General features: G+C 36.6%; 1 protein-coding gene across 6 annotated transcripts in view; it reads right to left on the bottom strand.

Annotated features, from left to right (window-relative positions):
* The window catches only part of INVS (inversin), a 196,847-nt gene that overhangs the window by 163,690 nt on the left and 18,094 nt on the right, over positions 1-15,063 (bottom strand). For all 6 annotated transcript variants that reach the window (XM_078373303.1, XM_078373324.1, XM_078373306.1 and 3 more), the window contains one exon: positions 5,822-5,988. In XM_078373303.1, the coding sequence (XP_078229429.1) occupies positions 5,822-5,988 (167 nt within the window). The remainder of the gene's footprint in view (positions 1-5,821; positions 5,989-15,063) is intronic.

The following is a 15,063-nucleotide window of genomic DNA, read 5'->3' as shown; positions in this document are numbered from 1 at the left end:
CCCAAAGGTTAATTTTTGTGATTTTTCAAAGTGGGTAGTCTTACTCTTCTTGAAGTCAAATGAATAACCTCCTGGAAGATTAAACATTTATAACTATTAACATTTAGAAATATTTCTAAAGCTTTTTTATCCTTATTAACAAATCTATCTGTAGAAGTCAGGGAAATAGTAGGCTCCCTGGAGCACCACATTTCTAACAATTAGATATATTTTGTGAGAAGTCCAGAAAAGGTATGACTGATTGTTTTCTTGGATTAAACTGATGGTTCTAAATGAAAACCAAATTAGGTGCAGATGTTCAGTATATTGAGATTTTTATTCTCATGGGTAACATTTCTTCAGTTTCTTGGACTAACAGTAATTTGTTTCCACAGAAGTGAACATGTGTCAAAATAACTAAGCCAAGTAGCACAGTTCAGTAAGTTTTTCCACACGTACATGTATTTTTAAAGTAGATAAATGTTTCCAATAAACAAAAGGTCTCACACTTGTATTAGTAATGACATTTGTATTAGTAATGTATAAGTAAAATAAAGTTCATTCAACCAAGACACATCAGACCCTACTAGATTCAGAGAGATTCAAAACCAAAGAAAAAAGCTTCTTACCTGGAGCTCCAGTCTAGTAGATAAGAGACAAGTAAGCAATAGTTACGGTATAAGGTAATGTGGCCCTAATAGAGATGTGAGCAAAATGCTGTAAGAATATGAGCTTTTCCCTCAAATGAACCCAAGAAAAGATAACACAATAATATAGTTCACTATCACACACATGTAAAAACTAAACACATAATAAATAATGTATGAGAATGTTTGGTCTTCTTAGGTCAGTAATAACAATGACTATATATTATGGCTATAGATATTTTATGTAACACTTATGTATTATAAGGTAGATCAATCAGCTTTAATTATGATTTAATATCTTTATCCATGATCATTGTAAGCAACTTAAGAGCAGGAATCATGTTGTTTACCTTTGTGTTCCAAGGCCTAACATGATACCTGTTATATAATAGTTTTAACACGTTGAATGAATGAATGCATACACATATACATGAGTGTGCATGATTATATAAATAGCACACTTCTGCATTCATGGATACCAGAACTAAGTGGGACAGACAATACTTAGAAAGGATATTTGATATCCAATATATAAGAAGGTTCACTAAACAAAGGGAAATGAAGTTTAATAGGATGGGTACTGAGAGCACCTATCTATAAGCTAACGTATGTGATTAATTTTTTTTTTCATATTCTCTCTAGTTGTATAATCATAACTACATAGTTGATATTCAACAAATGCTTGTTGAATGAACACTTCTTTTTTTTTTTTTTTTTTGAGACCGAGTTTCGCTCTTGTTACCCAGGCTGGAGTGCAAAGGCGGGATCTCGGCTCACCGCAATCTCCGCCTCCTGGGTTTAGGCAATTTTCCTGCCTCAGCCTCCTGAGTAGCTGGGATTACAGGCACGTGCCACCATGCCCAGCTAATTTTTTGTATTTTTAGTAGAGACGGGGTTTCACCATGTTGACCAGGATGGTCTCGATCTCTTGACCTCGTGATCTACCCGCCTCGGCCTCCCAAAGTGCTGGGATGACAGGCTTGAACCACCACGCCCGGCCCCAAATAATTCTACCTCCATAACATATGTCTTGAACCCAACTCCTCTCTATTGGCCTGAACTTTAATAGCATTCTATGTATCTCCACTCTTTCTCTTCCAAAGTAGCTTTAGTTGCCATATTAGTCCCCCTAAAACACACTGATCGTGTAACTTTTATTTTCGAATTTCCCAAATGGCTCCCTAGTATTCAGGATCCCTCATTTAAAAAAAATGCATAGGGAGTTCATAGTACAAAAGCCTAGAGCTGACACAGAGCAGATACTAAATGGTCAAAAATTAATGAACTCGGCTCTGTTGGAAAATTAGTTATCCATATGTTTTAAAATGAGAATGGATCCCTACACAAAAATCAATTTGTTATGTATTAAGAGATTTAAACATAAAAGAAAACATATGATAATTTAAAACCATCTCTACTTAGCCCTCTAGTCTCCCAGCTGTTGTTTACTACTGAGTTTCTTAGCGTAACTCCCTATACAAGCACAGTTTAGGAATCTGCTAAAAACTTGTGAGGAATTTGTATCCAGATTCTTGCATTCCTTCTCTGCAATTTTCTCCTCTCCAGGATTTTGACCTTTAAGTTCCAGCCACTACTATCTCGAAACTGCCTCAGTTTCTTCAGCCCAGTAAGACTGCTGCTTCCTGTTAAGAGTTGTATTCTCTTGCGTTCCAATTTGGAAAATGTCATAAAGGAAAAGGCCAGATGAATGTGGTGCTCACTTCATGTGCTTCTCTTCTCTGAATGATTGTAGTCTCTTAGATCCTGCCTGTGCTGATTCTTCTCAATGCCTTCAAACAGTATATATAGTATTTTATTCAGTTTTTATAGGCTTTTTGGCAGGCAAGTTAGTTTAAAATAAGCCATCCTGGCCAGAACTGATGCCTAGTTATGAACTGATGCCTAGTTTTGTTGGTTTCTCATTTTTCTAATTCCTTGTTTAAAAAAATTTTTTTTAAATTTATTTCCATTTTTTTTTTGAGGTAAGGTTTCACTCCAGTCACCCAGGCTGAAGTGCAGTGGTGTGATCTCTCCTCACTGCAGACTTCCCAGGCTCAAGCAATTCTCCCACCTCAGCCTCCTAAGTAGCTGGGAGTACACGTGCTCATTACCAAGACCAACTAATGTGTGTGTGTGTGTGTGTGTGTGTATTGTGTTTGTTTAGTAGAGACAGGGTTTATCCATGTTGCCCAGGCTGGTCTTGAATCCCTAGCCTCAAGTGATCCACCCGCCTTGGCCTCCCAAAGTTCTAGGATTACAGGTGTGAGCCACTGTGTCTGGCTGGATTCCTTCTTTTAATTATTTATAATATTAAATAAAATACAGATTTTTTGAGACAGGATCTTGCTTTGTTGTCCAGGCTGGTCTCAAACTCAGGGCTCAAGCAGCCCTGCTGCCTCAGTCTCTCGAGGAGCTAGTGTAATTTTTTTTTTTTTTTTAAATAAATGGAGTCTCTCTATGTTGCCCTGGCTGGTCTTGAACTCCTGGCCTCAAGAGAACCTCTTGCCTGGGCTTTCTAAAGTACTGAAATTACAGGTGTGAGCCACTGTTCTTGGCTGATTTCTTCTTTCGTATCTTCAAACATTTCATCAGTGGTTATTTTATATGGTGTCTCTAATGATGCCAATCCCTGACGTTTTTCATAGACTAAATCTGTTTGTTGTTTCTGCTGACTCTCATTCACAGTAGACTGATCCCTTATGTGTTTGGTGATCTTTCATTGTGAGTTCATGTTTGGTTTGTGTAATATGGGGAAATCTGGGAAGTTTAAGGTAAAGATTTTTTTCTGAAGAGAATTTGTGTGTGTCTGTTTGGAGGCAAAAAGTATCACTGACCTGGAACATATTATCTCCAACTATTCTTTGAAAATTATTCATAGATCATTTACTATCTTATTCCTGACTGTTGTATACTACCTTTGATTTCTTAATGCTGGCGCTTTTTATAAAGCACAAATGAATTAACACAATACCCAGATTTAATTGGACAGAGGAGAATACTAAAGAATTATTACTATCCTTTTCTGGGAATTCTAGTGTTAGTGTGATCATTACTGCTTTTGGCAAGCATGTAAAAACAAACAGCCACACAGAGAAAGGGAGGAAATGCATAATTATCAGATACTTGAAAGAACATGAGATCTGTTACAAAATCAACTATGTAAATACTGCCATATAAATCATAGTTCGATTTATTCTTTGACACTATGAAAAACTTGTAATTTAAAAAATCAAAGTAGAAACAGAAAAGCAAAAGAAAACAATGCATGTTATCTGATGAAAAGATTTACAGCTAACATGTCTGGTTTACATTCCCCTTCCTTCAATTACCTTGATCATATAATACTTCAAAAATGTTGTAATGTTGGATCATCAACTGAAATCCTCACTTTCTCCACATAATCTACTCGATGTTAAGCTAGGTTCCTTCACTTTACATTTTTGAAGCTGAGTTTTACACCTAAATCAATCATAATGAAAAAGCTAAAGGGTATCAAAGTATTAATTTTGGGGCTATTCCCAATCTGAACTGTTTGCTTTTTTATGATAACAAGTTAAATGGAATTACCCTTCCTGAGTGAATAATTTCATCAGCTGACAAGCTCAGGTGAAAGGTTATAATATACATACCCGAGCAGTAGTTAAAACTGAGATTGCAAATGAGGGAGATTTTTTTTAATTACTATAATAAAAACCAAATTCAAGAGAAGTAACTTTGAAAATAACCTAACAGACCTAACTGAGAAGAGCATATAACTAGCATATTCAGTAGTATATATTAATGTCAGCCTCTTTTTATGCATTCGACTAATGAGAGGTATTTTTCTAACCCCTTAATTTATTAGCTATATCTGGTTCACATTTTTTAAATAGAAAATAACGCTAATAGTTCCTGCTGGATCTAACTCATTTTCATTGCTTTGTATTCAAAAAATACAGAAATCTGAAATAACAAAAAGAAATATATCAGGCATTGGAAACCTATTTTTTGTACCAAAATTTTATGGACGGAAAATAGTTTTTAGGTGAATAAGTCTTTAAATAAATGTAGAAGCTTCCTGTTTTATTTGTTTGATATGTTCAATCTTAAAAATCTGAGCTCTTAATAATACCTTTAAAAATGAAAAATCATTGATATTGGCAACATAGTTTTAGATTTTAAAAAGTTGAAAATACATTCAGAAAATAAATTTATTTTATGCCACTTAATGCTACATATGTCAAGAGACATTTCAACTTTTTAAATTTTATCTGATTTGATTTTTATTTATTTAATTATTTAGAGATAGGGTCTTGCTCTGTCACCCAACATGAAGTACAGTGATGTAAACTTGGTTTACTGCAGCCTCAACCTCACAGGTTCAAGTGATCTTCCCACCTGAGCCCTACAAGTAGCTGGACTGCAGCTAATTTTTTAATTTTTTGTAGAGATGGGGGTCTCGCTACGTTGCCCAGGCTGGGATTTCAGCTTTTTAAGTAAAAGTAATACTCATTAAGAAAAAAATTTTAAACTGTGAAAAGTAAAAAAAAAATCCATATATACTCCCCAAATTTGAACCCAACCACTATTAATATCTTTGTGTATTTCTTTTTGGTCTTTATTTTTCCCTATATATAGACTGGTAACATAGTTTGATCACATTTTATATATAAATTTGATCTTTTTTTTCCAATAAACTTTAGATCACAGAATAAATTCTACTGTTCAAGGAACCTGAAATTCAGCCGCTGATGGTTATATATGCTTTTACTCTCTGCAGCTTAAAGACATCTTTTAGAGAAAATGTATAAAACCTAAGAGTCATGCTTTTGAGATTCTTTTTTTTTTTTGAGACGGAGTCTTGCTCTGTCACCCAGGCTGGAGTGCAATGGTGCAATCTTGGCTCACTGCAACCTCCGTCTCCTGGGTTCAAGCAATTCTCTACCTCAGCCTTCTGAATAGCTAGAATTATAGGTGCCTGCCACCACATCTTGCTAATTTTTGTAGAGACAAGGTTTCACCATCTTGGCCAGGCTGGTCTTGAACTCCTGACCTCGTGATCCACCCAGCTTGGACTCCCAAAATGTTGAGATTACAGGTGTGAGCCACTACGCCTGGCTAAGATTTCTTTATTATCTTTCCATTGCATAGTTCCACTAATCAACTAGCAGACATCATATAAAACATTCATTCTTCAAGGAAATTTTACTTCTCACCTTCTGAGCTGCAAGATGGAGGGCTGTTCTCTGGCTATGATCGGTTTTATTCACATCTGCTCCTGCCTTCAGGAGAGCATCTGCACAATCCAATCTGTCAGCCAACACGCAATACATAAGTGGTGTTCTCCCAAATTGATCTTCTTTGTCTTTAAGAGCAGAATTTCCTATGAGGATAAGAAACAGATAATGATATTTGATAATTGTTATTACTAATATAAGTAGGAATGATATTTACTGTTTATTATCAAGTATTGTGCTAAATGCATTAAAAATATCATCTTATTTTTACTTGTCCTAGGAAGTAGATATTACCATTGTCATATTATAGGAAACTAAGGCTCAAAGAAGTAGCCAGTCTATGTTCACACTGAAAGTAGGTGGAATTAGAATTCAAACTGATTGATAACTCAATCATCTTATGCTGAACTAACATTTTGAGATTCAGAGCTACTTATATTCCTCCCTCACTCTTGTCTTTTGAAACAAATATTTAATTAGTGCCAATTGCACACTAGGCATTGTAGTATGTTTTATGACTGACATAAAAATGAATCAAAGGCTGGGTGTGGTTGTTCATGCCTGTAATCCCAGCACTTTGGGATGTTGAGGTGGGCAGATCACCTGAGGTCAGGAGTTCGAGACCAGCCTGACCAACACGATGAAATCCTGTCTCTATGTAAAATACAAAAATTAGCCAGGTACGGTGGTGGGCACCTGTAAACCCTGCTACTCAGGAGATGGAGGCAGGAGAATCCCTTGAACCTGGGAGGCGGAGGTTGCAGTGAACCAAGATCGTACCATTGCACTGCAGCCTGGACAAGAGCAAAACCCCAACTCAAAAAAAAAACAAATCACAGCTGATATTCCTTTCTAGACAAGATGACAAGATAGAGCCAGTACATAGTATTGTCATCCTCCTGCTAATTACAACTGAAATCCCTAGGGCAAAAGACAAAATAAATGACAAGTGGAGAAGGGAAGGCAACCTTGACCAGGAACTTTGGAACTTGAGAGACAACCTGGTGGTAAGTTCCCTGAAGAGTTTTTTATTTGTTTGCTTGTTTGTTTTTGCCTCCAATCTATAGTAAATTAGGGGCCAGAGTAGCCTATAATCCAGAAACACGAAGGCGCACGGTTGCCAAATTTCTCGAGAAGCCTACTCTCTCTAGTAAAAAGGCTGGGAGGCAGGTAGGTCTGCTGAGTGAACCATTTGGCTATGCTCTACTCAAAGCACATACAACAAAAGAAACTGTACCCCTCTTCCCCACTGGGCATTACAGAAACTGTTCGGAGGAGCCCTGTCAAACTATCGTGACTTGAATTAAGCAAAGGATAGCAACAAGGTAGTATTTTACCCCTTTCAAACTAGAGAATAGAAGAGGATTATGAAGAGGATGAAGTTGGAGGAAGTAATTCTTTAAATTGGCATAATGTCAGGATGCTTTTGAGCAGCTCCTGTGTGAAACTGGTCAGAATCAAGATAGCAAAAGCTCTAAGAATTAAACTATAGTTAGATTACTGCCTTTGTTCTAAATGAGCCTGAGTAGCCCAGAGGTGTGGCAAACCAGAAAAGCCCTGCAAGATCTCTGAAAACTAACTTGAAATTTGAACCACAAAATCGAAAGAGAATGTTCATTCTGAATCTTAACAGCTTGTCAGTTTACTAAAATAAGATATTTAAATAGGAGCCAGAGTCTCATAATATAGAAATGTCAAAGATATAATCCCAAATGACAAAACAACTCAAAAGTTGGGAAAATATTAATTTAAACAAGAAAGGACAATCAACTGGCACCAACACTGTGATGACACAGATGTATTAGAACTATGTGACAGGGATTTTAAAGCAACTCTTATAAAAATGCTCTAACAATCAACTATGAACATTCATGAAACCAACAGAACATCAGGAATGAAAAAGGAACAGCAGAGGTCAGGGGCAGTGGCTCACTTGTAATCCCAGAACTTTGGGAGGCAGGCAGATCACAAATTCAGGAGTTTGAGACTAGCCTGGCCAATATGGTGAAACTGTCTCTACTAAAAATACAAAAATTAGCTGGGCATGGTGGTGGGTGCCTGTAATGCCAACTACTGGGGAGGCTGAGGCAGGAGAATGGCTTGAACCTGGGAGGCGGAGGCTGCAGTGAACCAAGATAGCTTGGGCTTTAGAGCTAGACTTCATCTGGAAAAAAGAAGGAAAGAAAAGAAGAGCAGAATGTAAATAACTGAAAAATAGACTGTTTTTATCCTCTTTAGTTTTTTGTTTTTATTTTAATGAGGGTCTCACTGTGCTGTCCAGGTTAGTCTTGAACTCCTGGTCTCAAGTAATCCTCCTTGAGTCAGACTCCTGAGTAGCTAGTCGCACCCAGCTTATCCTCTTTAGTTTTTAGAATTATGTTTTGATGATTGAGAGCAAAAATAGCCTTGTTGTATGATGTGGTTCTCAATTTATGTAGAGGTGATTTTTAAGATAACTACATCAAAAAGAAGGGTAAAGGGACCTAAGTAGTAATAAGGCTTCTGTATCGCACTAAAAGTGGAAAATACAGACTGTAATATAATAAGTATATATATTCTAATACCTAGATCACACACACACGCACACACACACACACACACACACACACAGGCAGAAACAAACAAAAAACCTCCAACAAAAACAAACTATACAAAGAGATTTATTTAAGAACACAATATAGGCCCAACATGGGCCTATTTATTTAAAAACACCATATAGGCCCAGCAGGGGCCTATGATCCCAACATTTTGGGAGGCGATCACTTGAGGCCTGGAGTTCCAGACCAGGCTGGCCAACATGGCAAAAACCTGTTTCTACCAAAAATACAAAAATTAGTCGGGTGTGGTGGTGGCGCATGCCTGTAATACCAGCTAATTGGGAGGCTGAAGCATGAGAATCACTTGAACCCAGGAGGCAGAGATTGCACTGAGTTGAGATCGCACCACAGTACTCCAGCCTTCGTGACAGAACAAAAACCACAATATAAGATATCACTTCACATGCACTAGAATAGTTATAATAAAAAATTACATATAATAACAAGCATTGATGAGAATATGGAGAAGTCAAAACCCTCATCTACTACTGGTAGGAATCTGAAATGATGCAGTCACTTTGGAAAATATTCTGGCAGTTCCACAAAACATTAAGTAACCATTTGACCCACCAATTCCACTCCCAAGTATGTACCCAAGAGAAATGAATATATATGTTCACACAAAACTGATACACAAATATCCAAATGTCCATAAGCTGTTCATCACCTGATGAATGGTTAAACAAAATGTTGTGTATCTCTACAGTGGAATATTATTCAGCACAAAAAATGAAGGTCTAATAGATGCTCAGTCAACATTATCAACCTTGAAAACATTATGCTAAGTGAAAGAAGGCAGTCAAAAACTACCGCATGTTGTATAATTACATTTATGTGAAATATCTGACACTGGCATATCTATAGTGACAGAAAGCAGATGATAGTTGGATAGGACTGGGGGTAGGGCACAAATTTGAGGAGTAACAGCTAAAGGGTGAAGGGTTTCTTTGTGGGGTTATGAAATCATTCTAGTATCAATTGTGGTTATGTTTGCCCAACACTGAATATGCAAAACCACTCAATTGTACACTTCAAATTTTGAATTGTATGGTATGTTAATTATATCTTAATAAAGCATTATAAAAAGCTCTACTATATATAAATTAAAATGGAATACTAAAAATAGTCAAGAAATGGAAAGGAGGACAGGAATAAAAAACAGAAGGAACATTCAGTGTTCAACACAATAAATTGGAAATCTTAAATCTTAACATTCATAATTACGTTAAATGTAAATGGTATAAACACACCAATAAAAAGGCTGAGATAAAAAAGAAGACTTGATTATATGCTATTTATAAGAAACTCACTTAAAATACAATAACATAGGTGGTTAAAAGTAAAAGAATGAGCAAAACTATAATAAATACTAATGAAAAGAAAGCTCGAGGTAAGTATATTAATATCTAATAAGGTAAACTTTAAGGACAAGACAATTACCAGAAACAAATAGAAATATTATATAACAATAAAAGGGTCAATTCAACAAGAATATATACAATTCCTAAATGTATATGTACTAAATCACAGAGCTTCACAATCCAGGCAGCAAAAACTGATAGAACAGAAAGAAACATTTGAGAACACAATTATAATTGGTAACTTCAACACTCTTCTCTCAATAATTTCTAGAACCACTAAAATGAAAATCAGCAAGGACACAGAAGAACTGAACACTGAAAAAAAGCAACAGGATATAACTGATATTTATTGAACACTTCATCTAATGACAGCCAGAAATACAGTCTTTCAAAACACCCATGGGACCCTCACCAAAATACTTAATAAACTGCATCATAAATGAATACTAACAGATTAAAAACTGAAGTCATACAAAGTATGTTATTTGATGACAATATAATTAAACTAGAAATCAATGACGGAATGATAACAGGAAATAGTGAAATATTTAAGATAATCCATGGATTAAAGAGAATCTCAAAGGAAATTACAAAGTATAATTAAATGAATAAAAACATATTATTTTAAGGTTCTTGCACCACCCATGAAGGAAGCTTAGAAGGAAATATATAGTAATGAATGCTTTTAATTTGAATAGAAGAATAATTTCAAATCAATTATCTATGCCTCTAACGTAGAACACTAAAAGAGAAGAGCAAATTTAACCCAAAATGAGCAGAAGGAAGTACATAAGAAAAATAAGAACAGAGAGCAATTACATTAAAGTCAGAAAAAAATTGAGAAAATCAATGAAGCTAAAAGTTGGTTCTTGGAAAATAAAATTAATAAATCTCTAATCAGATTGATCATTAAAAACAGAGGAGACACAAATTTCCAGTATCAAGAATGGCAGAGGGGTCATCTCTACAAAGCCTGCAGATATTAAAAGGCAATAAGGAATGTCATAAGCCATAAACTCACAATTTAAGTGAAATGGATAAATTCCTTAAAAGATATAATCCTTCAAAGTCCACTTAAGATACAGATACTCTGGCCGGGCGCAGTGGCTCACGCCTGTAATCCCAGCACTTTGGGAGGCCGAGGCGGGTGGATCATGAGGTCAAGAGATCGAGACCATCCTGGTCAACACGGTGAAACCCCGTCTCTACTAAAAATACAAAAAATTGAGCTGGGCATGGTGGCACATGCCTGTAATCCCAGCTACTCAGAAGGTTGAGGCAGGAGAATTGCCTGAACCCAGGAGGTGGAGGTTGCAGTGAGCCGAGATCACGCCATTGCACTCCAGCCTGGGTAACAAGAGCGAAACTCTGTCTGAAAAAAAAAAAAAAGATACAGATACTCTCAACAGTACTTGCGGTAGAATGCTGAGATGGCATCTAAGACTTCCAGCCCCTGGTATACATGCCCTGTATGATCCCCTTCTCTTGACTGTGGGTAGAACTATGATGTCACTCCCATGATTAGATTTTCTTATGTGGCAAATGTGAAGGGTTTTGCAGATGTAATTAGGTCCCTTAATCTTTTAACTTCAAATTAATCATAAGAGAGATTAGTTTGGGTTGCTTTGACCTAATCAGGTGAGCCTTTCAAAAGAGTGGCGGGGTCAGAGGAAGAAACCAGCGAGATCTGAAGCAGCAGAGATACTTTCCTGCTGGCCTTTAAGAAGCAAACTGCCGTGAGTTTTAAAATTATACCAAAAAAAAAAAAAAAAAAACCCTGTAGTCAGCTCATTCACCCCTATTGGTTGGACTTAAGGTTTTCAGGTTCTTTCTGGGCTACATAGTTCTTTCCAGGGTACCTTGTACCCATCTGAGAGTTCAGCATCACATTCTGCCAGGACCAAAGATCCAGGAGGAGCTTAGAGCTATGACTAGACCATTAACTGATCCATCAACAAATGTGCACCTTGATCCCAGATGCTCACCAAAGAAAGACTCCCAGGATGATTTAGAGGCCTCTCATAACTTCTGCTCCAAAACGTTAATAAAGAACTTTGGTAACTGGATTCTCCACTCACATATCAAATTCCCTTACCCTCTACCAGAAGGTTCACCCCAACAAGATAGAAGAGCAAAGACCTTCCAGGACATCAGAGACGGTTTTCCTTATAGGAAAAGAGGAGTGAGGGCATTGTCATCTGTGTGGAAAGAAAGAATGGTCAAACTAAGATACCTGTTACTCAACAGATTTTCTCAGCTTAAACGAGAGCTAACAAATATTGGGCCAAAGAGGGTTCAGAATGAATCAAGAATTGAACCATTCAAATATGGGTGCAGTTTCCACATGTATCATAGATGGGATCCTTCTGAGAATGCTAGAATAGGAAATTATGACAATGAGCTGGTTTAGTCATAAACCTTTTCTTGTACTTTTCTTTCTTGCTGGTAATTTTATGTAGCAGTATATGCTAGGATAGACTGTATACCAATGATATCGATAGCCTATGATGAGTGATGTCTTTTTCTTCTTGTATCTTTTCCTTCCTACCTTGATAACAGTAATTTATAAGGAATCTGTGTAAGTTTGAATGTATTTTAATAGCTTGAATATACGTTAGCTCCACTTTTTGGTTTGACCCCAAAGCAGCACCAGTAAGTCTGAAGTATTCTCCCATGTTTTAATTAATTAATTAATTTGTTGAGACAGGGTTTCACTCCGGTTGCCCAGGCTGGAGTGCAATGGCATGATCTCGGCTCATTGCAAACTCCGCTTCCTGGGCTCAAGCAATTGTTGTCTTAGCCTGCCAAGTAGCTAGTACTACAAGCACATGCATTGCATCAGCTAATTTTTGCATTTTTTGAAGAGACAGGGTTTTGTCATTTTGTCCAGGCTGGTCTCAGACTCTTAAGCGCAAGTGATCCGCCTGCCTTGACCTCCCAAAGTGCTGAGATTATAGGTATGAGCCACCACACAGGCCTCCCATGTTTTAGAAGCAAAAGTGAGTGAGATGAAACCCAACATCTAGAATTTGAAGCAAGGTAACTTGTGGGGAAAGAATGAAAAGAAAACATTGAGTAGTTTTACTGCAGTATAACACACTATTTTTTCAATTTTCAGTAACAAATAAATATGTGTATAGAGAAACAATAAAGTTGACACATTTGATTAACTTAAAAAAAAAGAAAGAAAATGAATTTTGCCAATGTGCTGTGGGGAGAGAATCCTAAATCTCAGATGAGACCTTAGCCCTCGCTGATGCCTTGATTTCAGTTTAGTGATACCATGAGCAAAAGCCTCAGCTTGAGCAGTGTCTAGACTCCTGACATACAGAAACTGTAAAGTACTAAATGTTTGTTGTTTGTAAGCTAAGTTTGTGTCAATTTGTTACACAGCAATAAAAACCTAATATAATACTCTATTTATTAAAAAATTAAATTCATAGTTAATCTTGACTATAAAGTACTACTAAGAATAATTTCTTAAAACTTCCCAGAGCGATCTTTGTAGAAATGAATGTGCAGTTTTAAAATTGTTATGGAAAGGCAAAAGAAGTAGAAGAATAAGTTTTTGGAAAAAAAAAAAAGAACAAAGTTGGTGAACTCACATTGTATGACATGAAGGCATATTGTAAACCCACAGTAATGAAGAGAATGTGGTAGTGGCAAAAAAACAGTCATAAACCAAATAGTACAGATTTGAGAGTATGTAATAGATGTATACAGATATGATAATTGACTGACAAAGATGCAAAGGCAAACCAATGTCTTTTAAATAAATGGTGCTGGAAAGGCCAGGCATGGTGGCTCATGCCTGTAATCTCAGCCCTTAGGAGGCCAAGGTGGGCAGTTCACTTGAGGCCAGGAATTTGGACTAGCCTAGCCAACATGGTAAAACCCCATCTCTACTAAAAATACAAAATTTAGCTAGGCATGGTGGCAGGTAGCTGTAATCCCAGCTACTCAGGAGGCTAAGCTGGAGAATATATATAAAAATTTTAGAAGCAATTCAAGGTGAAAACCTTTGTAATTTGTGTTGGGCAAAGATTTCTTAGATATGATACAAAGGAATAATCCATAAAAATTAATAAATTAGATTTTATCCAAATAAAAAAATGTGCTTGAAAGCACAATTAAGAATTAAAAAAAAAAACACACAAATTGGGAGTAAATATTTGCAAAATACATATTTGATAAGGCCTTTTTTTTTGAGGTGGAGTCTCACTCTGTCACCAGGCTAGAGCACGATCTCGGTTCACTGCAACCTCTACCTCCCAGTTTCATGCGATTCTCCTGCCTCAGCCTCCCACATAGCAGGATTATAGGCATGTGCCATCACGCCAGCTAATTTTTATATTTTTAGTAGAGACAGGGTTTCACCATGTTGGCCAGCACGGTTTCCATCTCTTGATCTCATCATCCGCCTGCCTCGGCCTCCCGAAGTGCTGGGTTTACAGGTGTGAGCCACTGTGCATGGCCCTGATAAGTCCTTTTATTCTGGGATAAATAAAAAAATTCTTACAATAGAACAATAAAAAGATGGATAATGAAACTAAGGCTAGATGCAGTGGCTCACACCTGTAATCACAGCACTTTGGGAGGTAGAGGCAGGTGGATTGCTTAAGCCCAGGAGTTTGAGACCAGCCTGGGCAACATGGCAAAACCCCATCTCTACTAAAAATACAAAAATTAGCCAGGTGCAGTAGCTGGACTCCTGCCTGTAATCCCATCTACTTGGGAGACTGAGACATGAGAATCGCTTAAACCTGGGAGGTGGAGGTTGCAGTGAGCCAAGATCGTGCCACTGCTCTCCATTCAGCCTGGGTGACAGAGTACAACCCTGTCTCAAAAAAAAAAAAAAAAAAAGGAAAGAAAGAAAAAAGAAATTAAAAGGTTTTAATAGACATTTCACTAAATAAGCATAGAAAAGACTCTCGAAATCATTTATACATAATAAAACGTAAACTTAACCTATAATGCAATACCATCATATATCTATTATTAGAATGGCTAAAATGAAAACAGTCAAAAGCAAACCTCACAATACCAAATGCTATTAAGGATCTAGAACGTAGTTGGTAGAAAAGCAAAAATGTTATAACTACTATAAAAATTGTAGCCAAATAATGATGGCCTAATAATTTTTCACCTGAGTATTTACTAAGGAGAAATAAAAGCTTGAAAGCTTAAGTTTATTTAAATAATTATATGTGAATATTTACGGCAGCTTTATTCATAATTGCTAAATACCGAAACATTCCAATTG

Source organism: Callithrix jacchus, chromosome 1 (genome assembly GCF_049354715.1).
Source record: "Callithrix jacchus isolate 240 chromosome 1, calJac240_pri, whole genome shotgun sequence".
Taxonomy (NCBI): domain Eukaryota; kingdom Metazoa; phylum Chordata; class Mammalia; order Primates; family Cebidae; genus Callithrix; species Callithrix jacchus.
The sequence above is the reverse complement of the archived record's forward strand: the minus strand, read 5'-3'. Positions and strand labels throughout refer to the sequence as shown.